At 48.4% G+C, this 22,888-nt stretch overlaps 1 protein-coding gene across 1 annotated transcript; it reads right to left on the minus strand.

The window, feature by feature from the left end:
* Positions 1-2,824: 2,824 nt before the first annotated feature.
* LOC120039989 lies at positions 2,825-21,684 on the minus strand (the record flags this gene model as incomplete). Its single annotated transcript, XM_038985310.1, has 8 exons — positions 21,493-21,684; positions 20,579-20,643; positions 20,339-20,445; positions 13,409-13,511; positions 8,692-8,791; positions 7,589-7,628; positions 3,162-3,213; positions 2,825-2,942 (listed from the first exon to the last, which is right to left on the minus strand). Coding segments are annotated over exons 1-8 (775 nt in total), but the record flags the coding sequence as incomplete, so codon positions are not given.
* Between the last annotated feature and the right edge of the window lie 1,204 nt (positions 21,685-22,888).

Genomic DNA, 22,888 nt, shown 5'->3' on the forward strand with positions numbered 1-22,888 from the left:
GTAGTGTATAGAGGACTAGGGGGGTTGAGTAGTGTGTAGAGGACTAGGGGGGGTTGAGTAGTGTGTAGAGGACTAGGGGGGTTGAGTAGTGTGGAGAGGACTGGGGGGGTTGAGTAGTGTGTAGAGGACTAGGGGGGTTGAGTAGTGTGTAGAGGACTAGGGGGGTTGAGTAGTGTGTAGAGGACTAGGGGGGTTGAGTAGTGTGTAGAGGACTAGGGGGGGTTGAGTAGTGTGTAGAGGACTAGGGGGGGTTGAGTAGTGTGTAGAGGACTGGGGGGGTTGAGTAGTGTGTAGAGGACTAGGGGGGTTGAGTAGTGTGGAGAGGACTGGGGGGGTTGAGTAGTGTGTAGAGGACTAGGGGGGTTGAGTAGTGTGGAGAGGACTAGGGGGGGGTGAGTAGTGTGTAGAGGACTAGGGGGGTTGAGTAGTGTGGAGAGGACTGGGGGGGTTGAGTAGTGTGTAGAGGACTAGGGGGGTTGAGTAGTGTGGAGAGGACTAGGGGGGTTGAGTAGTGTGGAGAGGACTAGGGGGGTTGAGTAGTGTGTAGAGGACTAGGGGGGGTTGAGTAGTGTATAGAGGACTAGGGGGGTTGAGTAGTGTGTAGAGGACTGGGGGGGTCGAGTAGTGTGTAGAGGACTAGGGGGGGTTGAGTAGTGTGTAGAGGACTAGGGGGGGTTGAGTAGTGTGTAGAGGACTGGGGGGGTTGAGTAGTGTGTAGAGGACTAGGGGGGTTGAGTAGTGTGTAGAGGACTGGGGGGTCGAGTAGTGTGTAGAGGACTAGGGGGGTTGAGTAGTGTGTAGAGGACTAGGGGGGGTTGAGTAGTGTGTAGAGGACTAGGGGGGGTTGAGTAGTGTATAGAGGACTAGGGGGGTTGAGTAGTGTGTAGAGGACTAGGGGGGTTGAGTAGTGTGTAGAGGACTAGGGGGGGTTGAGTAGTGTGTAGAGGACTAGGGGGGTTGAGTAGTGTGTAGAGGACTAGGGGAGTTGAGTAGTGTATAGAGGGACTAGGGGGGGTTGAGTAGTGTGTAGAGGACTAGGGGGGGTTGAGTAGTGTGTAGAGGACTAGGGGGGGTTGAGTAGTGTGTAGAGGACTAGGGGGGGTTGAGTAGTGTGTAGAGGACTAGGGGGGTTGAGTAGTGTGGAGAGGACTGGGGGGGTTGAGTAGTGTGTAGAGGACTAGGGGGGTTGAGTAGTGTGGAGAGGACTAGGGGGGTTGAGTAGTGTGGAGAGGACTAGGGGGGTTGAGTAGTGTGTAGAGGACTAGGGGGGTTGAGTAGTGTGGAGAGGACTAGGGGGGTTGAGTAGTGTGGAGAGGACTAGGGGGGTTGAGTAGTGTGTAGAGGACTAGGGGGGGTTGAGTAGTGTGTAGAGGACTAGGGGGGTTGAGTAGTGTGTAGAGGACTGGGGGGGTTGAGTAGTGTGTAGAGGACTAGGGGGGTTGAGTAGTGTGGAGAGGACTGGGGGGGTTGAGTAGTGTGTAGAGGACTAGGGGGGTTGAGTAGTGTGGAGAGGACTAGGGGGGGGTGAGTAGTGTGTAGAGGACTAGGGGGGGTTGAGTAGTGTGGAGAGGACTGGGGGGGTTGAGTAGTGTGTAGAGGACTAGGGGGGTTGAGTAGTGTGGAGAGGACTAGGGGGGTTGAGTAGTGTGGAGAGGACTAGGGGGGTTGAGTAGTGTGTAGAGGACTAGGGGGGTTGAGTAGTGTGTAGAGGACTAGGGGGGGTTGAGTAGTGTATAGAGGACTAGGGGGGTTGAGTAGTGTGTAGAGGACTGGGGGGGTCGAGTAGTGTGTAGAGGACTAGGGGGGGGTTGAGTAGTGTGTAGAGGACTAGGGGGGGTTGAGTAGTGTGTAGAGGACTGGGGGGGTTGAGTAGTGTGTAGAGGACTAGGGGGGTTGAGTAGTGTGTAGAGGACTGGGGGGGTCGAGTAGTGTGTAGAGGACTAGGGGGGTTGAGTAGTGTGTAGAGGACTAGGGGGGGTTGAGTAGTGTGTAGAGGACTAGGGGGGGTTGAGTAGTGTATAGAGGACTAGGGGGGGTTGAGTAGTGTGTAGAGGACTAGGGGGGTTGAGTAGTGTGTAGAGGACTAGGGGGGGTTGAGTAGTGTGTAGAGGACTAGGGGGGTTGAGTAGTGTGTAGAGGACTAGGGGGGGTTGAGTAGTGTATAGAGGACTAGGGGGGGTTGAGTAGTGTGTAGAGGACTAGGGGGGGTTGAGTAGTGTGTAGAGGACTAGGGGGGGTTGAGTAGTGTGTAGAGGACTAGGGGGGGTTGAGTAGTGTGTAGAGGACTAGGGGGGGTTGAGTAGTGTGTAGAGGACTAGGGGGGGTTGAGTAGTGTGTAGAGGACTAGGGGGGGTTGAGTAGTGTGTAGAGGACTAGGGGGGGTTGAGTAGTGTATAGAGGACTAGGGGGGGTTGAGTAGTGTATAGAGGACTAGGGGGGTTGAGTAGTGTGTAGAGGACTAGGGGGGGTTGAGTAGTGTGTAGAGGACTAGGGGGGGTTGAGTAGTGTGTAGAGGACTAGGGGGGGTTGAGTAGTGTGTAGAGGACTAGGGGGGTTGAGTAGTGTGTAGAGGACTAGGGGGGGTTGAGTAGTGTATAGAGGACTGGGGGGGGGTTGAGTAGTGTGTAGGGGACTAGGGGGGGTTGAGTAGTGTATAGAGGACTGGGGGGGTTGAGTAGTGTATAGAGGACTAGGGGGGGTTGAGTAGTGTATAGAGGACTGGGGGGGTTGAGTAGTGTGTAGAGGACTGGGGGGGTTGAGTAGTGTGTAGAGGACTAGGGGGGGTTGAGTAGTGTGTAGAGGACTGGGGGGGTTGTGTGGAGACCAGGTGATGGCGTACCTGCGACAGGTACAGCTTTCTCCTCCGCTGGGGGCGGAGCCTCAGAGTCTGACTCCGCCTCAGTGTACGTCTCGGCGTGCTCTCCACCAATGTGCACGTCCACCTGCAGCGACGTCATCGATAAACAATGAATGAATACGTCAACCAATGAATATAATCAGTTGAAGTTAATCGGCCACTAAATAAAACCATTCAATCGACACGAACCATAAATAAATGATCTGTTTTTCGATCAATAAATCAACCCATCAATTAATATACCAGCAAATCGATCAATTAATCTGATCAGTATCGACGAGGATTAATATTGAGAAGACTTTACCTTCAGCTGAGACTTTGAGTGCATGAAGAAGAAAGGTTTGAGAACCGGTGAGCTGCAAAAAGACATGACGAAAACATGGGCTGAAAAGACCCACCTCAAATACAACATGGGATTAGTTCGTGTGTGAGAGAAGGGCTGTGTTGGCAGTCAGGAAATGTGGTCCGTCGGTGATTGGTCAAGCAAAATAACAGCCGGTTTTCACGGTAATTGACCGTTAATGAACATAAACACATTTAGCAGCTCCTGGCTTCCACACAGAAGCCTACAAGCCACTGTTCCAGACCTTTGGAAAATCTACATTTTAAAAAGTCTAATAAATCCATGTAATACAGCCTACAGCATCCCAATAAATCCATTATTTATTTCAGACAGGTCTAAAGAAACATGATATGAAGAAAATGTAGTTTATTTCAGAAGAACAGAATAGCATACTCTGAGTCAATCCTTATGTTAGGTCCTGATCTGGCTAGGCCATATGGCTGTGGGCTACACTAGTTCATTTAGCAGGTCCTGATCTGGCTATGCCATACGGCTGTGGGCTACACTAGTTCATTTAGCAGGTCCTGATCTGGCTATGCCATATGGCTGTGGGCTACACTAGTTCATTTAGCAGGTCCTGATCTGGCTAGGCCATACGGCTGTGGGCTACACTAGTTCATTTAGCAGGTCCTGATCTGGCTATGCCATACGGCTGTGGGCGACACTAGTTCATTTAGCAGGTCCTGATCTGGCTGTGCCATACGGCTGTGGGCTACACTAGTTCATTTAGCAGGTCCTGATCTGGCTATGCCATACGGCTGTGGGCTACACTAGTTCATTTAGCAGGTCCTGATCTGGCTAGGCCATATGGCTGTGGGCTACACTAGTTCATTTAGCAGACACGATTTGCTTAGAATTCCATAGCGTTATTTTATATTATTTTATAGTATGAAGAATACACCTGAACAAAACTGAATAACATAGAAGAGATATTTTATCCAAGAGATTTGAGGGAGTGCGCACATGCAGCCATTCTGTGTTGAGCAGTTAACAAAGAAACAGATCCTCCTATATGCTTAATTTAGAGTCATTAATGTAACTTTAGTTGTTCTATAAACGTTGGCCTGTATGTTTTGATTTGTAATACATTGTAAGGCTGCATGATGCGACTCTAATGATGATTTGAAAAGAAAGTCGCTTGAAAAGACATGAGCTCTGCTTTGTTTTGTTTTTTTGCACAGGCTGTACACACTTCATCAGTCTCTCACTGACAATTTGACAAGCACTTGATAATGCCTCGAATTTCCCGGCGGCATCCCATTTGTTGTGGCCGTAACGCACCCTAAAGAAATCCATGCCTTTTGCGGCCAGTGGCCGTCATTATGGTAATCAGCTACGCTCTCCGAATCACCTCTCACTCACATGGCTCTCCATCACGTGATGGGGTCTTTCTCACTCACATGGTCCTCCATCACGTGATGGGGTCTTTCTCACTCACATGGTCCTCCATCACGTGATGGGGTCTTTCTCACTCACATGGTTCTCCATCACGTGATGGGGTCGTTCTCACTCACATGGCTCTCCATCACGTGATGGGGTCGTTCTCACTCACATGGCTCTCCATCACGTGATGGGGTCTTTCTCACTCACATGACTCTCCATCACCTGATGGGGTCTTTCTCACTCACATGGCCCTCCATCACGTGATGGGGTCACCTCTCACTCACATGGCTCTCCATCACGTGATGAGGTCTTTCTCACTCACATGGTCCTCCATCACGTGATGGGGTCTTTCTCACTCACATGGTTCTCCATCACATGGGGTCTTTCTCACTCACATGGCTCTCCATCACGTGATGGGGTCTTTCTCACTCACATGGCTCTCCATCACGTGATGGGGTCTTTCTCACTCACATGGCCCTCCATCACGTGATGGGGTCACCTCTCACTCACATGGCTCTCCATAACGTGATGGGGTCTTTCTCACTCACATGGCTCTCCATAACGTGATGGGGTCTTTCTCACTCACATGGCTCTCCATCACGTGATGGGGTCTTTCTCACTCACATGGCTCTCCATCACGTGATGGGGTCTTTCTCACTCACATGGCTCTCCATAACGTGATGGGGTCTTTCTCACTCACATGACTCTCCATCACGTGATGGGGTCTTTCTCACTCACATGGCTCTCCATCACGTGATGGGGTCTTTCTCACTCACATGACTCTCCATCACGTGATGGGGTCTTTCTCACTCACATGGCTCTCCATAACGTGATGGGGTCTTTCTCACTCACATGGCTCTCCATAACGTGATGGGGTCTTTCTCACTCACATGACTCTCCATCACGTGATGGGGTCTTTCTCACTCACATGGCTCTCCATAACGTGATGGGGTCTTTCTCACTCACATGACTCTCCATCACGTGATGGGGTCTTTCTCACAGGCTACAAGTGAAGACAGACACATCGGGGACGCAACTGCCCGCGTCCCTTATCCAATTCCAAGGTGCATATTGAAGATATTGGAAGAACTGTCCACATTTACTTTCCATCAGCCAACAAGATGAGTAGGCCTAACGAACAGCACTGGCATTTAGCCTGATTCAGCCAACAAGATGAGTAGGCCTAACGAACAGCACTGGCATTTAGCCTGATTCAGCCAACAAGATGAGTAGGCCTAACGAACAGCACTGGCATTTAGCCTGATTCAGCCAACAAGATGAGTAGGCCTAACGAACAGCACTGGCATTTAGCCTGATTCAGCCAACAAGATGAGTAGGCCTAACGAACAGCACTGGCATTTAGCCTGATTCAGCCAACAAGATGAGTAGGCCTAACGAACAGCAACAGCACTGGCATTTAGCCTGATTCAGCCAACAAGATGAGTAGGCCTAACGAACAGCACTGGCATTTAGCCTGATTCAGCCAACAAGATGAGTAGGCCTAACGAACAGCACTGGCATTTAGCCTGATTCAGCCAACAAGATGAGTAGACCTAACGAACAGCAACAGCACTGGCATTTAGCCTGATTCAGCCAACAAGATGAGTAGACCTAACGAACAGCAACAGCACTGGCATTTAGCCTGATTCAGCCAACAAGATGAGTAGACCTAACGAACAGCAACAGCACTGGCATTTAGCCTGATTCAGCCAACAAGATGAGTAGACCTAACGAACAGAAAAAGCACTAGCCTATGTCAATCTACTATCCCCCATAGTACAAAGGTCGACCTATTATATTCTGTGGGAGAAATAAATATTCCAAACATAGTCTGGGACAGTTGTGGGATGAGATAGATCCCAAATGAATACAACCACGAGCATCAAAAACCCTGGCTGACGCAACAGATGAGAACATTTAGCTTAAAATGTTGGTAAACTATTATGCTATTTCTTCACATTATAAGCGCAGCAATGCGCACCCGGCAGTAGGCTATGAGAGCGAATGTTCCATTAGCAGGAAAACAGCATTATCAAAAGTGACCGCAAATGCGATTATGCATGAAATGCTTTTAGGATAAAGGTGCATTTTTATGGTGAAAATTATCTCTCCTAAAACTTGAAACTCACCCGCTGCTCATGTATGCCAGCTGGGCTCTACACCCGTTATAAAACCGGTTAATGTGCTTCATTTTAAGAACTTATTTGGCCACTTTAGTTGTGATATAAATCTTATTAAGACATACAGGCCTATGAGCTAGACTACATGAAGTGTGCGACTACGATTAGAAAAAGTCGCAAAAAAAAAAAAAGGCAATGCTGGGCATCATTCACAAGTGATGGGTGACAATATTAGCCTATCAGACTATACTTCATTTAATCTTGTCTTTATATATACACAAAATAATATCTGTGTGACATTTGTTTAGTTTTATAATGGACCATTATCATGCACCTGTAACAAAACAGGGGCAGCTGGAAAAATTACATGTAATCTATGTACATAAATAGTGAATGGAGGATGCTTTTCCCTGTGGTTTATTTTCATGCCAGCCAGGTAGGCTATACTCCTGTTGTAAATATAAGCAATGTGCTTAATATTAGGAAAGTTGAGAAATAAATATAGTAGGCCTAGCCTATAGAAAGCTGATGGGATCCTCTTCTTTTTAATAGAGGCCATCAACAATGTTCTCTCACGCAATTGCATTTGGCCTATTGAAATGTTGCGCAACATGAGCTCATGGGCTCTTATGAAGTGTTTGATTAGATTTTCGATCACATTTGCATTGATGTCAGAGTGACTAGAGGGACAATAGAGTGCTGAGTACCAGGCAGGTAGCAAGTTTGGTAGACTAGTAACAACCAGCAGCAGCATCAGAGCTAGGAGAAGCCTAATTACCGTGACTAAACGGTCACGTTGACTTGTGACCGGCGGTTTGGTGGTAATACGGTCACCATAACAGCCCTATGTGTGAGCGTGTATGAGAATACCTTTTGAATACTTACACTCTTGGTCGTCCTCCAACTATGCCCATGAGTCCAGGAGCTAGGAGAGAGAGAGGGAGCACGGTTTAGTTAGTGGTTGTGATTCTGAGGAAACCATGTAGACAGACAGACAGACAGACAGACAGACAGACAGACAGACAGACAGACAGACAGACAGACAGACAGACGGTTTAGCTAGTGGTTGTGATTCTGAGGAAACCAGGTACACACACACACACACACACACACTGTACACACACACACTGTACACACACACTGTACACACACACTGTACACACACACACACACACACACACACACACACACACACACACACACACTGTACACACACACACACACATGGTTTAGCTAGTGGTTGTGATTATGAGGAATCCATGTACACACACACACACACACAGCCACACACACACACACACACACACACACACACACACACACACACACACACACACACACACACACACACACATACACACATACACACACACACACACACACACTGTACAGACACACACACTGTACAGACACACACACTGTACAGACACACACACTGTACACAGACACACACACATGGTTTAGCTAGTGGTTGTGATTATGAGGAATAAACTCTAACATCAGTCCATGTAGACAGTGGATTAGTCCCAAGTGCACTACTTTTGACCAGGGGCCCAGTAGAAATGACCCACAGGACTCTGGTTAATGGTAGTGCACTATATGGCCATTTGGGATGCACCCTGTTAGTCATATGGCAATATGCTGTTACTGTAACTCTGCGTCAACATAACACTCGTTCCCGCATTCACTGACTCATGCAGAGTTCAACTAGGGCACAGAGAGAGGGAGAGTGAGAGTGTGTGTGTGTGTGTGTGTGTGTGTGTGTGTGTGTGTGTGTGTGTGTGTGTGTGTGTGTGTGTGTGTGTGTGTGTGTGTACACTGTGTGTACAGTGTGTGTACAGTGTGTGTGTGTGTACAGTGTGTGTACAGTGTGTGTACAGTGTTTACAGTGTGTGTGTACAGTGTGTGTGTACAGTGTGTACAGTGTGTGTGGGCATCCTACATTAATGCGAGCGTATACATGTGTGTGTGTGTGTTTACGCTCCTACCCATGCCCGTTCCTGCAGGTGCTATCTCCCTGGCGAAGAACTCCAGAGCTTTCTTCTGTTTATGACGCACAGCCATCCAGACTACCACCTCTCTAGGGGTCTGGAGAGAGAGAGGAGGGGAGAGAGAGGGTGGGTGAAGGAGAGAGAGAGAGAGAGAGGGAGAGAGAGGGTGGGTGAAGGAGAGAGAGAGGGAGAGAGAGGGCGGGTGAAGGAGAGAGAGAGAGAGGGAGAGAGAGGGTGGGTGAAGGAGAGAGAGAGGGAGTAAGGGAGAGAGAGGGCGGGTGAAGGAGAGAGAGAGAGAGGAGGGGAGAGAGAGGGGGGGGTGAAGGAGAGAGAGAGAGAGAGAGAGAGAGAGAGAGAGAGAGAGAGAGAGAGAGAGAGAGAGAGAGAGAGGGTGGGTGAAGGAGAGAGGGGGGGGTGAAGGAGAGAGAGAGTTTAGAAAATGCTGTATGAATCCATTGCCAGCAGAGCCCTTGCTGGGTAAAGAGGCATGAAACAGGTTTACCTCTGACCTCTGGCCTAGACAGTCATAGACCCAGCAGAGCCCTTGGCATGAAAAAGGTTTACCCCTGACTTCTGACAGTCATACACCCTGTTGGGGTGGGTCCCAAATGACACCCTATTACATGGGGTAGCAGTACCAAGTCGATGTGCAGGGGTACGAGGTAATTGAGGTAGATATGTCCATATAGGTAAGGATAAAGTGACTAGGCAACAGGATAGATAATAACCAGTAGCAGCAGCGTATGTGATCAAATCAAATGTATTTATAAAGCGCTTCTTACATCAGCTGATATCTCAAAGTGCTGTACAGAAACCCAGCCTAAAACCCCAAACAGCAAGCAATGCAGGTGTAGAAGCACGGCGGCTAGGAAAAACTCCCTAGAAAGGCCAGAACCCTAGGAAGAAACCTAGAGAGGAACCAGGCTATGAGGGGTGGCCGGGCCTCTTCTGGCTGTGCCGGGTGGAGATGTGTCGAGTCAAAAGAGTTAGTGGAAAAAGGGTCAATGGAGATGGTTAAATAGTTAACCAACAGCTACCCGGACTCTTTAGCAGTCTTACGGGTTTCTGGAGCCTGATGACATTTGTCCACAGACAGAGAATATTCTCTCCACGAATGCTTGGGATGCCGGGGCAGAAACCAGATGCCAGGGCAGAAACCGGGGCAGATCCAGATGCTGGGTAAGATACTGGGGAAGAAACCAGATGCTGGGTAAAACCGGGGCAGATCCAGATGCCGGGGCAGATCCAGATCCAGATGCCGGGGCAGATCCAGATCCAGATGCCGGGGTAGAAGCCAGATCCAGATGCCGGGGTAGAAACCAGATCCAGATGCCGGGGTAGAAAACCAGATCCAGATGCCGGGGTAGAAACCAGATCCAGATGCCGGGGTAGAAACCAGATCCAGATGCCGGGGTAGAAACCAGATCCAGATGCCGGGGTAGAAACCAGATCCAGATGCCGGGGTAGAAACCAGATCCAGATGCCGGGGTAGAAACCAGATCCAGATGCCGGGGCAGATCCAGATCCAGATGCCGGGGCAGAAACCAGATCCAGATGCCGGGGCAGATCCAGATCCAGATGCCGGGCCAGAAACCAGATCCAGATGCCGGGGTAGAAAACCAGATCCAGATGCCGGGGTAGAAAATCAGATCCAGATGCTGGGGTAGAGACCAGATCCAGATGCCGGGGCAGATCCAGATGCCGGGGTAGAAAACCAGATCCAGATGCCGGGGTAGAAAACCAGATCCAGATGCCAGGGTAGAAACCAGATCCAGATGCCGGGGCAGATCCAGATGCCGGGGCAGATCCAGATGCCGGGGCAGATCCAGATGCCGGGGTAGAAACCAGATCCAGATGCCGGGGTAGAAACCAGATCCAGATGCCGGGGTAGAAACCAGATCCAGATGCCGGGGTAGAAACCAGATCCAGATGCCGGGGCAGATCCAGATGCCGGGGCAGATCCAGATCCAGATGCCGGGGTAGAAACCAGATCCAGATGCCGGGGTAGAAACCAGATTCAGATGCCGGGGCAGATCCAGATCCAGTGCCACTGGCCTCAGGTTTGGATAAACAGCCATCCTTGCCTGTCAGACCTGGAGAGGTGACTCTGGAAAACATGCCCTCCTTTACCTCTTCCAGGTATTTCCACAGCTCACACAGAGCACTTAATGCCCTGCCAGGTTGACCCTCCAGCTGAACAGTGACCTCAGGCACAATCTTCAATGTGAGGAAGCTGTATTTCTGAAGGACTATGGTCTAGATGCGTGCTGGATTCAGCATATTCCTGGGAGTCCTGCTGCTCCACGGTTGTCCTGTCCGATTTGTACAAAAGACTCTGCTTCCCTCATCAGTGGCTCCATCTCTGTTGAGCGAAGTGGCAGAGACACACTTGTGTCCATCAAGCAAGCTGCTGCAGGGGATCAAAGTCTGGCTTCCAGAGGATTCAGAATGCATACGAAGCGCTCACACAGTGACTTCAGGAGGACCTGTGCCAACGGTTTTGCAACAGTAGTTGACTGAAAGCGTGCCTCCAAGGTAGGGAAGGCACGGCAACACATCAGACAGCAACTGGCTGACAGTTTGAAGTTGGTCGGTGTGGAATGCGAACGGCTCCAGCAACTTAACAAGCTGTTCTAGCTTGACCCAGTCACGGTCCGTGTTCACCCTCAGATTTGTTCCCTGTTGGCTAGTGATAGCTAGTGACAGCTAGTGATAGCTAGTGACAGCTAGTGGTGGCTAATAACAGCCGGTGACAGCCGGTGACAGCCAGTGATAGCTAGTGGTAGCTAGTGGTAGCTAGTGATATACAGTGATAGCTAGTGACAGCCAGTGATAGCTAATGATAGCCAGTGATAGCCAGTGGTAGCTAGTGATAGCCAGTGATAGCTAGTGATAGCCAGTGATAGCTAGTGACAGCCAGTGATAGCTAATGATAGCCAGTGATAGCCAGTGGTAGCTAGTGGTAGCTAGTGATAGCCAGTGATAGCTAGTGACAGCCAGTGATAGCCAGTGATAGCTAGTGATAGCCAGTGATAGCTAGTGACAGCCAGTGATAGCCAGTGATAGCCAGTGATAGCCAGTGACAGCCAGTGATAGCCAGTGATAGCTAGTGATAGCCAGTGGTAGCTAGTGATAGCCAGTGATAGCTAGTGACAGCCAGTGGTAGCCAGTGATAGCTAGTGACAGCCAGTGATAGCCAGTGATAGCTAGTGACAGCCAGTGGTAGCCAGTGATAGCTAGTGACAGCTAGTGATAGCCAGTGATAGCTAGTGACAGCCAGTGATAGCCAGTGACAGCCAGTAATAGCCAGTGATAGCTAGTGACAGTCAGTGATAGCTAGTGATAGCCAGTGATAGCTAGTGATAGCCAGTGATAGCTAGTGATAGCCAGTGATAGCCAGTGATAGCTAATGATAGCCAGTGACAGCCAGTGATAGCTAATGATAGCCAGTGATAGCCAGTGATAGCTAATGATAGCCAGTGATAGCCAGTGATATCCAGTGATAGCTAATGATAGCCAGTGATAGCCAGTGATAGCCAGTGACAGCCAGTGATAGCTAATGATAGCCAGTGACAGCCAGTGATAGCCAGTGATAGCTAGTGATAGCTAATGATAGCCAGTGATAGCCAGTGATAGCTAATGATAGCCAGTGATAGCTAGTGATAGCCAGTGATAGCCAGTGATAGCTAGTGACAGCCAGTGATAGCTAATGATAGCCAGTGACAGCCAGTGATAGCTAATGATAGCCAGTGATAGCTAATGATAGCCAGTGATAGCCAGTGATAGCCAGTGATAGCTAATGATAGCCAGTGATAGCCAGTGACAGCCAGTGACAGCCAGTGATAGCCAGTGATAGCTAGTGACAGCCAGTGATAGCCAGTGATAGCTAATGTTAGCCAGTGATAGCCAGTGATAGCTAATGATAGCCAGTGATAGCCAGTGATAGCTAGTGACAGCCAGTGATAGCTAATGATAGCCAGTGACAGCCAGTGATAGCTAGTGATAGCCAGTGATAGTGGCGCCATCTACTGGCAGCATTTACCCACCAGATTCAGAAGATCGAAAATCCCATTAGAAAAAAAATCTTGAAAACTCCATTCGATTTTTTGCCCAAAGATATTTTTTTTAACTAAACATAATTTATGTTTTATTTTTTTTAGTCAAATATAAACATTTCAGTATAGTTTTCAAATGTTTTTAGTTTTTAATTTGTTTTTGTTTACTATAATAACCTTATGGACCATGATAATTCTAAGGAATTATTCCTTAGTGATTTGGACACCGAGGGACTTGAAGCTCTCAACCCACTACAGGCCTGTTCAGTCCTCTGTTTCCTGTAGTCCACCATCAGCTCCTTTGTCTCGCTGACATCGAGGGAGACGTTGTTCTCCTGTCACCGCACTGCCAGGTCTCGAACCTCCTTCCTACAGGGTGTCTCATCGTTGTCAGCGATCAGCCCAACCACCGCCGTGTCGTCGACAAACTAAACGGTGGCGTTGGAGTTGTGTGGGCGACCACGCTGTCGTGGGTGAACAGGAAGTACAGGAGGGGACTAAGCAAGCAGCCCTGAGGAGCCCCCGTGTTGAGGGTGAGTGTGGCTGATGTGGTGCTGCCTACCCTCACCACCTGGGGGTGGCCCGTCAGTAGCACACACACCTATTCAACACACACACACACACACACACACACACACACACACAGTGTCGTAGCGTACCGTGTTATTGCTGTGTGGTCCGTAGGTATCTTCTGCCCCCAACACCTGGATGTTGACTGAGGTGAAGTCCTCCAGACCCAGCTGCTTGAACATCCGACGTGTCCTGATAACACACACACACACACACACACACACACACACACACACACACACACACACACACACACACACACACACACACACACACACACACACACACACACACACACACACACACACACAAGGTCCTAAAACAACCACATGTGCATTTCAGTGGTGGCCCATCCATTAGGGCGTTAGAGGCATCGCCTCTAATATATATATATATATATATATGTATGAACATAAGATTCAACAACTGAGACATAAACTGAACAAGTTCCACAGACATGTGGCTAACAGAACTGGAATAACGCGTCCCTGAACAAAAAGGGGGCTTGGATTGCATTGCCAGCTATACAGAGAACACGTGAGCCGAGTCGAGCGGATGGAAATCCTGATGGAGCGGTGTGTACTCCACGTCCTTTCCAACTGCTGTGCTAAAAAAAACAAATAAATTACAAATGATATATGTTACTTAATAAAGGACTGAATGCTAAGTTAAGGCTACCAAGCATAGAACAGATCAGATCAATTAGCACTGAGGTGTGAAGTGAGAGGTGTCAAAGCTCTTGAGTCCAACAATGGCAGGAGAGACTCACAACCTCCCCCCTCCCAAATGCAGAGGCCTTCGAAGCCCCCTCCATCTGTGCAGAGGTCATTACATACCTGGAATCATCTCTATTTTGAACTGATATGCAGCCAGGACACTTCAATGTTAAAATGACCTCAATAAGAAACAATATTGTTGCTTTGATCACATCAGAAGACGTCCTCCTCGCCAACTCCAAAATACAACAGCCACAGGACAACTTTGTTTGGACGTCGTAAAGGACCATTCGCTGAAAGTGAAGAGATATAGCTAGCTAACGACCTCCTTTTCTACGTGAAGGGAAAAAAAACAGTGGACAGACACTTGCTAGCTACTGTGGGACAGACTGTTTTGTTTCCACACTCGGGACTCTCTATTGGTTACACAGACTCTTGGCCTCCCAACCTATTCTAACCACCTCTCGCCTGCTTTTTTTTTTTGCTGTACAATATGATCTTGTTGTCATCTAATGCACATTCAAATGTCATAAATAAACACTGCAGAGCTCTCCCTGTCCTCTGCCGTGCCCTGATTGTATTACTGTTGATGATATCTGGAAATGTGCATGTACACCCTGGCCCATCTACTGTCGCCAGCCCCAATTCTGACTTGTGCTCTGATATCTGCTTCACTGATTTCTGCTCTCGTAAAAGCCTGGGTTTTCTGCTGGTTAACTCTAAAAGCGTATTACCTAAAATGGATCAATTATAAGTGTGGGTTCACAACTCCAATCCAAGAAGTGTTGGTCATTACTGAGACGTGGTTAAGGAAGAGTGTTTTGAATTCTGATGTTAACCTTTCTGGTTATAACCTTTTTCAGCAACACAGATCTTCCAAAGGTGGTGGAGTGGCAATCTTTACCAAGGATCACCTTCAGTGCTCGGTTGTCTCCACTAAGTCTGTCCCCAAACAATTTGATTTGCTAGTATTAAGCATTCAACTTTCAAACAGCTCTTTGTTGACTGTTGCTGGGTGTTATCGTCCTCCATCCGCACCGGCCTGTACCCTACCTGCCTTAAGCTCTCTCCTAACCCCTTAAACTAAGTCTGCATTTGTCCTGCTAGGTTACCTAAACTGGGACATGCTTAAACCACCTGACCAAGTCCTAAAGCAATGGGTCACCCTAAATCTTTCTCAGATTATTACCAATCCCACAAGGTATGACTCCAAACACCCAGAAAAGGCTACTCTCCTCAATGTTATCCTCACAAATAATCCTGATAGGTATCAGTCTGGTGTTTTCTGTAATGACCTTAGTGATCACTGTTTTACAGCCTGTGTTCGTAATGGCTGCTCAGGGAAACGACCTGTCCTGATTGGTCATAGACGCTTGCTAAATAACTTTAACGAGCAAGCCTTCCTTCATGATCTGGCCTCTGTAAAAATGGTACAGAATCAGCTTGATCCCCTCTGTCGAAGATGCTTGGACCTTATTTTTTGATATTTTCAGTGGTATTGTTAACAAACACGCCCCCATAAACAAAATAAGAATTAAAAACAGGTTTAGCCCCTGGTTCGACTGTGAGTTGGCAGAGTTACTCCACCTCAAGAATTCCACTTGGCGAAAGGCTCGGCACATGCTCTCGTTCAGGCAAATTAGAAATAAGTGCACTCAGGCTATCCGGAAGGCCAAAGTTAGTTACTTTAAGGAGCCGTTCTCTCTCTGTGGGTCTAATCAAAATAAGTTCTGGAAAACGATTAAAGACCTGGAGACTAAACCCTCCTCCTCACAGCTTTTTAACCTGTCTCTCCTGTCTGGGGAGTTTCTCATTGCTTGGAAGGCAGCCACGGTTCGTCCTTTAATTAAAGGGGGAGATCAAGCTGATCTTAACTGTTATAGGACAACTTCTATTTTGCCTCGTTTATCAAATCAAATCAAATGTTATTTGTCACATGCGCCGAATACAACAGCTGTAGACCTAATGCTTTCAAGCCCTTAAACAACAATGCAGTATTAAGAAAATACCTAAAAAAACGTAAGAGAAGATTAACAAAAGATTAAAGAATAGCAGTAAATAATAATAGTGGGGCTATATACAGGGTGTTACGGTACAGAGTCAATGTGGAGGCTATATACAGGGTGTTACGGTACAGAGTCAATGTGGAGGCTATATACAGGGGGTACCGGTACAGAGTCAATGTGGAGGCTATATACAGGGTGTACCGATACAGAGTCAATGTGGAGGCTATATACAGGGGGTACCGGTACAGAGTCAATGTGGAGGCTATATACAGGGGGTACCGGTACAGAGTCAATGTGGAGGCTATATACAGGGTGTTACGGTATAGAGTCAATGTTTAGACTATATACAGGGTATTACGGTACAGAGTCAATGTGGAGGCTATATACAGGGGGGTACCGGTACAGAGTCAATGTGGAGGCTATATACAGAGTGTTACGGTATAGAGTCAATGTTTAGACTATATACAGGGTATTACGGTACAGAGTCAATGTGGAGGCTATATACAGGGTGTTACGGTACAGAGTCAATGTGGAGGCTATATACAGAGTGTTACGGTATAGAGTCAATGTTTAGACTATATACAGGGGATACCGGTACAGAGTCAATGTGGATGCTATACACAGGGTCTTACGGTACAGAGTCAATGTGGAGGCTATACACAGGGTATTACGGTACAGAGTCAATGTGGAGGCTATATACAGGGGGTACCGGTACAGAGTCAATGTGGAGGCTATATACAGGGGGTACCGGTACAGAGTCAATGTGGAGGCTATATACAGGGGGTACCGGTACAGAGTCAATGTGGAGGCTATACACAGGGTCTTACGGTACAGAGTCAATGTGGATGCTATATACAGGGGGTACCGGTACAGAGTCAATGTGGAGGCTATATACAGGGTGTTACGGTACAGAGTCAATGTGGAGGCTATATACAGGGTCTTACGGTACAGAGTCAATGTGGTGGCTATATACAGGGTGTTACGGTACAGAGTCAATGTGGAGGCTATATACAGGGGGTACCGGTACAGAGTCAATGTGGAGGCTATACACAGGGTCTTACGGTACAGAGTCAATGTGGATGCTATATACAGGGTGTACCGGTACAGAGTCAATGTGGAGGCTATATACAGGGGGTACCGTTACAGAGTCAATGTGGAGACTATATACAGGGTGTTACGGTACAGAGTCAATGTGGTGGCTATATACAGGGTGTTACGGTACAGAGTCAATGTGGAGGCTATATACAGGGGGTACCGGTACAGAGTCAATGTGGAGGCTATATACAGGGGGTACCGGTACAGAGTCAATGTGGAGGCTATATACAGGGTGTTACGGTACAGAGTCAATGTGGAGGCTATATACAGGGGGTACCGGTACAGAGTCAATGTGGAGGCTATATACAGGGGGTACCGGTACAGAGTCAATGTGGAGGCTATATACAGGGGGTACCGGTACAGAGTCAATGTGGAGGCTATACACAGGGTCTTACGGTACAGAGTCAATGTGGAGGCTATACACAGGGTATTACGGTACAGAGTCAATGTGGAGGCTATATACAGGGGATACCGGTACAGAGTCAATGTGGATGCTATATACAGGGGGTACCGGTACAGAGTCAATGTGGAGGCTATATACAGGGTGTTACGGTACAGAGTCAATGTGGAGGCTATATACAGGGTCTTACGGTACAGAGTCAATGTGGTGGCTATATACAGGGTGTACCGGTACAGAGTCAATGTGGAGGCTATATACAGGGGGTACCGTTACAGAGTCAATGTGGAGACTATATACAGGGTGTTACGGTACAGAGTCAATGTGGTGGCTATATACAGGGTGTTACGGTACAGAGTCAATGTGGAGGCTATATACAGGGGGTACCGGTACAGAGTCAATGTGGAGGCTATATACAGGGGGTACCGGTACAGAGTCAATGTGGAGGCTATATACAGGGTGTTACGGTACAGAGTCAATGTGGAGGCTATATACAGGGGGTACCGGTACAGAGTCAATGTGGAGGCTATATACAGGGGGTACCGGTACAGAGTCAATGTGGAGGCTATATACAGGGGGTACCGGTACAGAGTCAATGTGGAGGCTATATACAGGGGGTACCGGTACAGAGTCAATGTGGAGGCTATATACAGGGGGTACCGGTACAGAGTCAATGTGGAGGCTATATACAGGGGGTACCGGTACAGAGTCAATGTGGAGGCTATATACAGGGGGTACCGGTACACAGTCAATGTGTGGGGGCACCGGTGTCGAGGTAATTGAGGCAATATATACATGTAGGTAGAGTTATTAAAGTGACTATGCATAGATAATAACAGAGAGTAGCAGCAGCTTTGAAGGGGGGCAATGCAAATAGTCTGGTTAGCCATTTGACTAGATGTTCAGGAGTCTTATGGCTTGGGGGTAGAAGCTGTTTAGAAGCCTCTTGGATTTAGACTTGGCGCTCCGGTACAGCTTGTCGTGCGGTAGCAGAGAGAACAGTCCAGGGTGGCTGGAGTATTTGACAATTTTTAGGGGCTTCCTCTGACACCGCCTGGTATAGAGGTCCTGGGTGGTAGGAAGCTTGGCCTCAGTGATGTACTGGGCCATTCGCACTACCCTCTGTAGGGCCTTGCGGTCGAAGCCTGAGCAGTTGCCATACCAGGCGGTGATGCAACCCGTCAGGATGCTCTCGATGGTGCAGCTGTAGAACCTTTTGAGGATCTGGGGACCCATGCCAAATCTTTTCAGTTTCCTGAGGAGGGAAAGGTGTTGTCGTGCCCTCTATACGACTGTCTTGGTGTGTTTGGACCATTGTCTGATCCTTGTCTGATCGTTGTCGGTGATCAGGCCTACCACTGTTGTGTCATCGGCAAACTTAATGATGGTGTTGGAGTCGTGCCTGGCCGTGTAGTCATGAGTGAACAGGTAGAACAGGAGGGGACTGAGCACGCACTCCTGAGGGGTCCCTGTGTTCACAATCAGCATGGCGTATGTGTTGTTACCTACCCTTACCACCTGGGGTTGGCCCGTCAGGATGTCCAGTTGCAGAGGGAGGTGTTTAGTCCCATGGTCCTTAGCTTAGTGATGAGCTTTGTGGGCACTATGTTGTTGAACGCTGAGCTGTAGTCAATGAATAGCATTCTCACATAGGTGTTCCTTTAGTCCAGGTGGGAAATGGCAGTGTGGAGTGCAATAGAGATTGCATCATCTGTGGATCTGTTGGTGCGGTATGCGAATTGGAGTGGGTCTAGGGTTTCTGGGATGATGGTGTTGATGTGATCCATGACCAGCCTTTCAAAGCACTTCATGGCTACAGACGTGAGCGCTATGGGTTGATAGTCATTTAGGCAGGTTACCTTAGTGTTATTGGGCACAGGGACTAGGGTGGTCTGTATTACAGACTCAGACAGGGAGAGGTTGAAAATATCAGTGGTTGAAAATGTCAGTGAAGACACATTGGTCTGTGCATGCTCGGAGTACACGTCCTGGTAATCCGTCTGGCCCTGCGGCCTTGTGAATGTTGACCTGTTTATAGTTCTTACTCACACTGGCTGCAGAGAGCGTGATCACACAGTTGTCCGGAACAGCTGATGCTCTCATGCATGTTTCAGTGTTACTTGCCACTAATTAAGTGCCAAGGGTTTGTATTGTGTATTGGATGCTAACTCTAACTGTTAGACGAAGCTATCCGCTAGCAGTGTGCTAATTAAATGTTTGGTTTGGATTGGATGCTAACGCTAACTGTTAGACGAAGCTATCCGCTAGCAGTGTGCTAATTAAATGTTTGGTTTGGATTGGATGCTAACGCTAACTGTTAGACGAAGCTATCCGCTAGCAGTGTGCTAATTAAATGTTTGGTTTGGATTGGATGCTAACGCTAACTGTTAGACGAAGCTATCCGCTAGCAGTGTGCTAATTAAATGTTTGGTTTGGATTGGATGCTAACGCTAACTGTTAGACGACGCTATCCGCTAGCAGTGTGCTAATTAAATGTTTGGTTTGGATTGGATGCTAACGCTAACTGTTAGACGAAGCTATCCGCTAGCAGTGTGCTAATTAAATGTTTGGTTTGGATTGGATGCTAACGCTAACTGTTAGACGAAGCTATCCGCTAGCAGTGTGCTAATTAAATGTTTGGTTTGGATTGGATACTAACGCTAACTGTTAGACGAAGCTATCCGCTAGCAGTGTGCTAATTAAATGTTTGGTTTGGATTGGATGCTAACGCTAACTGTTAGACGAAGCTATCCGCTAGCAGTGTGCTAATTAAATGTTTGGTTTGGATTGGATGCTAACGCTAACCGTTTGATGATGCTCTCTGCGGTGCGTCTGGCCTTCTCGGTAGCTCTGGGGCCCCCTACAGGACACACTGCTGTCGCCCTGTACCCATCCATGTAGGTGGCACACACCTAGGGAATAAAGAAAATACATTTCGTTCATTGATTTAAATGAGAATGAAGAGACTTGACTCATACAATGTCAACAGGACATCTGTGGCTCTGAACCTGGGGGATGATTACTGGGAAATTGTTCTAGTGTTACCTTGTAGTCATTGGACGGAGCAAAACCTCTGGCTCCGGTCACTTTGACCATCCCTCCCTCCACTCCTGAAGACAGACAGAGACATGAGACACACAAACAGGCTCTCCCTTCCTCCCGCCATATTTTCAATCCTAATTAAACCCCCTTCATCTCCCTCCTCCAACTGTTAACAGTGAACTCAGTCCATCTGTCTGTCTGTTAACAGTGTACTCTGTCCATCTGTTAACAGTGTACTCAGTCCATCTGTCTGTCTGTTAACAGTGTACTCAGTCCATCTGTCTGTCTGTTAACAGTGTACTCCGTCCATCCGTTTGATGTCTGTTGGGATGTTCATCAGAGGTTGAGTTGAGGACAGTGAACTCAGTCCATCTGTCTGTCTGTTAACAGTGTACTCCGTCCATGTGTTTGATGTCTGTTGGGATGTTCATCAGAGGTTGAGTTGAGGACAGTGAGCCAGAAAGGGTTTCGTTTGAGTGTCAGACTAAGATTCAGTTGTGATTCATTCCAGATGTGACTGTTTAGGGTTTATTGTAGGGACACAGGGTTCACCCTCTAGTCCACGTTGGGCTTGTCCTCCACTGTAGCTTTCTACCTGATACCCCATCCTCAATGTGTGTGTGTGTGTGTGTGTGTGTGTGTGTGTGTGTGTGTGTGTGTGTGTGTGTGTGTGTGTGTGTGTGTGTGTGTGAGAGAGAGAGAGAGAGAGAGAGAAAAAAAGGCCCTTCTCTTTTCCCACTTGCACGAACTTTGCAGATAAATACTTTGTTGATGGAAAATATACTTGATTGTGATGCATTGTTGTCTCATCTAGCTATATTAAGATGAATGCAATAACTGTAAGTTGCTCTGGATAAATTATTAAATGTAAAAATGTGTGTGTGTGTGTGTGTGTGTGTGTGTGTGTGTGTGTGTACCTGCTACTTCAGTGATGTTGACGTTAGAGAAATCACAGGTGACGTCAGGAAGCAGGTATTTCTGCGGGTCACCGATCTCGTACACTAGTTGCTCGGCAACCGTTCCGAACGACACCAATCCGCCTGTTTTGGGCGGCTTGGACAGAATGAAGGATCCATCAGCAGAGCACTCCACCACTGGGAAACCCATGTTATCCCTGAGAGAGAGGGAGGGAGAGAAGTAGGGGGAGGGAGAGAAGAGAAGAAGGGGGAGGGAGGGAGAGAGAGAGAGAAGAAGGGGGAGGGAGGGAGGGAGGGAGAGAGAGAAGAAGGGGGAGGGAGGGAGGGAGGGAGAGAGAGAAGAAGGGGGAGGGAGGGAGAGAGAGAGGGAAGAAGGGGGAGGGAGGGAGAGAGGGAAGAAGGGGGAGGGAGGGAGGGAGGGAGAGAGGGAAGAAGGGGGAGGGAGGGAGGGAGGGAGAGAGGGAAGAAGGGGGAGGGAGGGAGGGAGAGAGAGAGGGAAGAAGGGGGAGAGAGAGAGAGAGAGAGAGAGAGAGAGAGAGAGAGAGAGAGAGAGAGAGAGAGAGAGAGAGAGAGAGAGAGAGAGGGAGGGAGGGAGGGAGGGAGGGAAGTAGGGGGAGGGAGGGAGAGAGGGAGGGAAGTAGGGGGAGGGAGGGAGAGAAGTAGGGGGAGGGAGTGAGAGAAGAAGGGGGAGGGAGGGAGAGAAGAAGGGGGAGGGAGGGAGAGAAGTAGGGGGAGGGAGAGAAGTAGAGGGAGGGCGGGAGAGAAGAAGGGGGAGGGAGGGAGAGAAGTAGGTGGAGGGAGAGAAGTAGGTGGAGGGAGGGAAGTAGGGGGAGGGAGGGAAGTAGGGGAGGGAGGGAGAGAAGAAGGGGGAGTGAGGGAGAGAAGTAGGGGGAGGGAGGGAGAGACGTAGGGGGAGGGAGGGAGAGAAGTAGGGGGAGGGAGGGAGGGAGGGAAGTAGGGGGAGGGAGTGAGAGAAGTAGGGGGAGGGAGTGAGAGAAATAGGGGGAGGGAGGGAGAGAAGAAGGGGGAGGGAGGGAGAGAAGAAGGGGGAGGGAGGGAGAGAAGAAGGGGGAGGGGAAGTGGGGGAAGAGAGAGAAAGAGGGTGGGAGGAGAGAGTCAGTCAGAGTAGTAGTAGATTTGGTAGTAGTAGTATTGGTGGTAGTAGTAGTAGTAGTAGTAGTAGTAGTAATACTAGTAGTATTGGCGGTAGTAGTAGTAGTAGTAGTAGTAGTATTGGTAGTAGTAGTATTGGTAGTATTGGTAGTAGTAGTAGTATTAGTATTGGTAGCAGTAGTATTATTTGTAGAATTACTGGTAAAAGTAGTAGTAATAGTAGTATTGGTAGTAGTAGTAGTGGTAGTATTGGCAGTAGTAGTAGTGGAGTAGTAGTAATAGT

The sequence above is a fragment of the Salvelinus namaycush genome, unplaced genomic scaffold (genome assembly GCF_016432855.1).
Source record: "Salvelinus namaycush isolate Seneca unplaced genomic scaffold, SaNama_1.0 Scaffold3161, whole genome shotgun sequence".
NCBI lineage: Eukaryota > Metazoa > Chordata > Actinopteri > Salmoniformes > Salmonidae > Salvelinus > Salvelinus namaycush.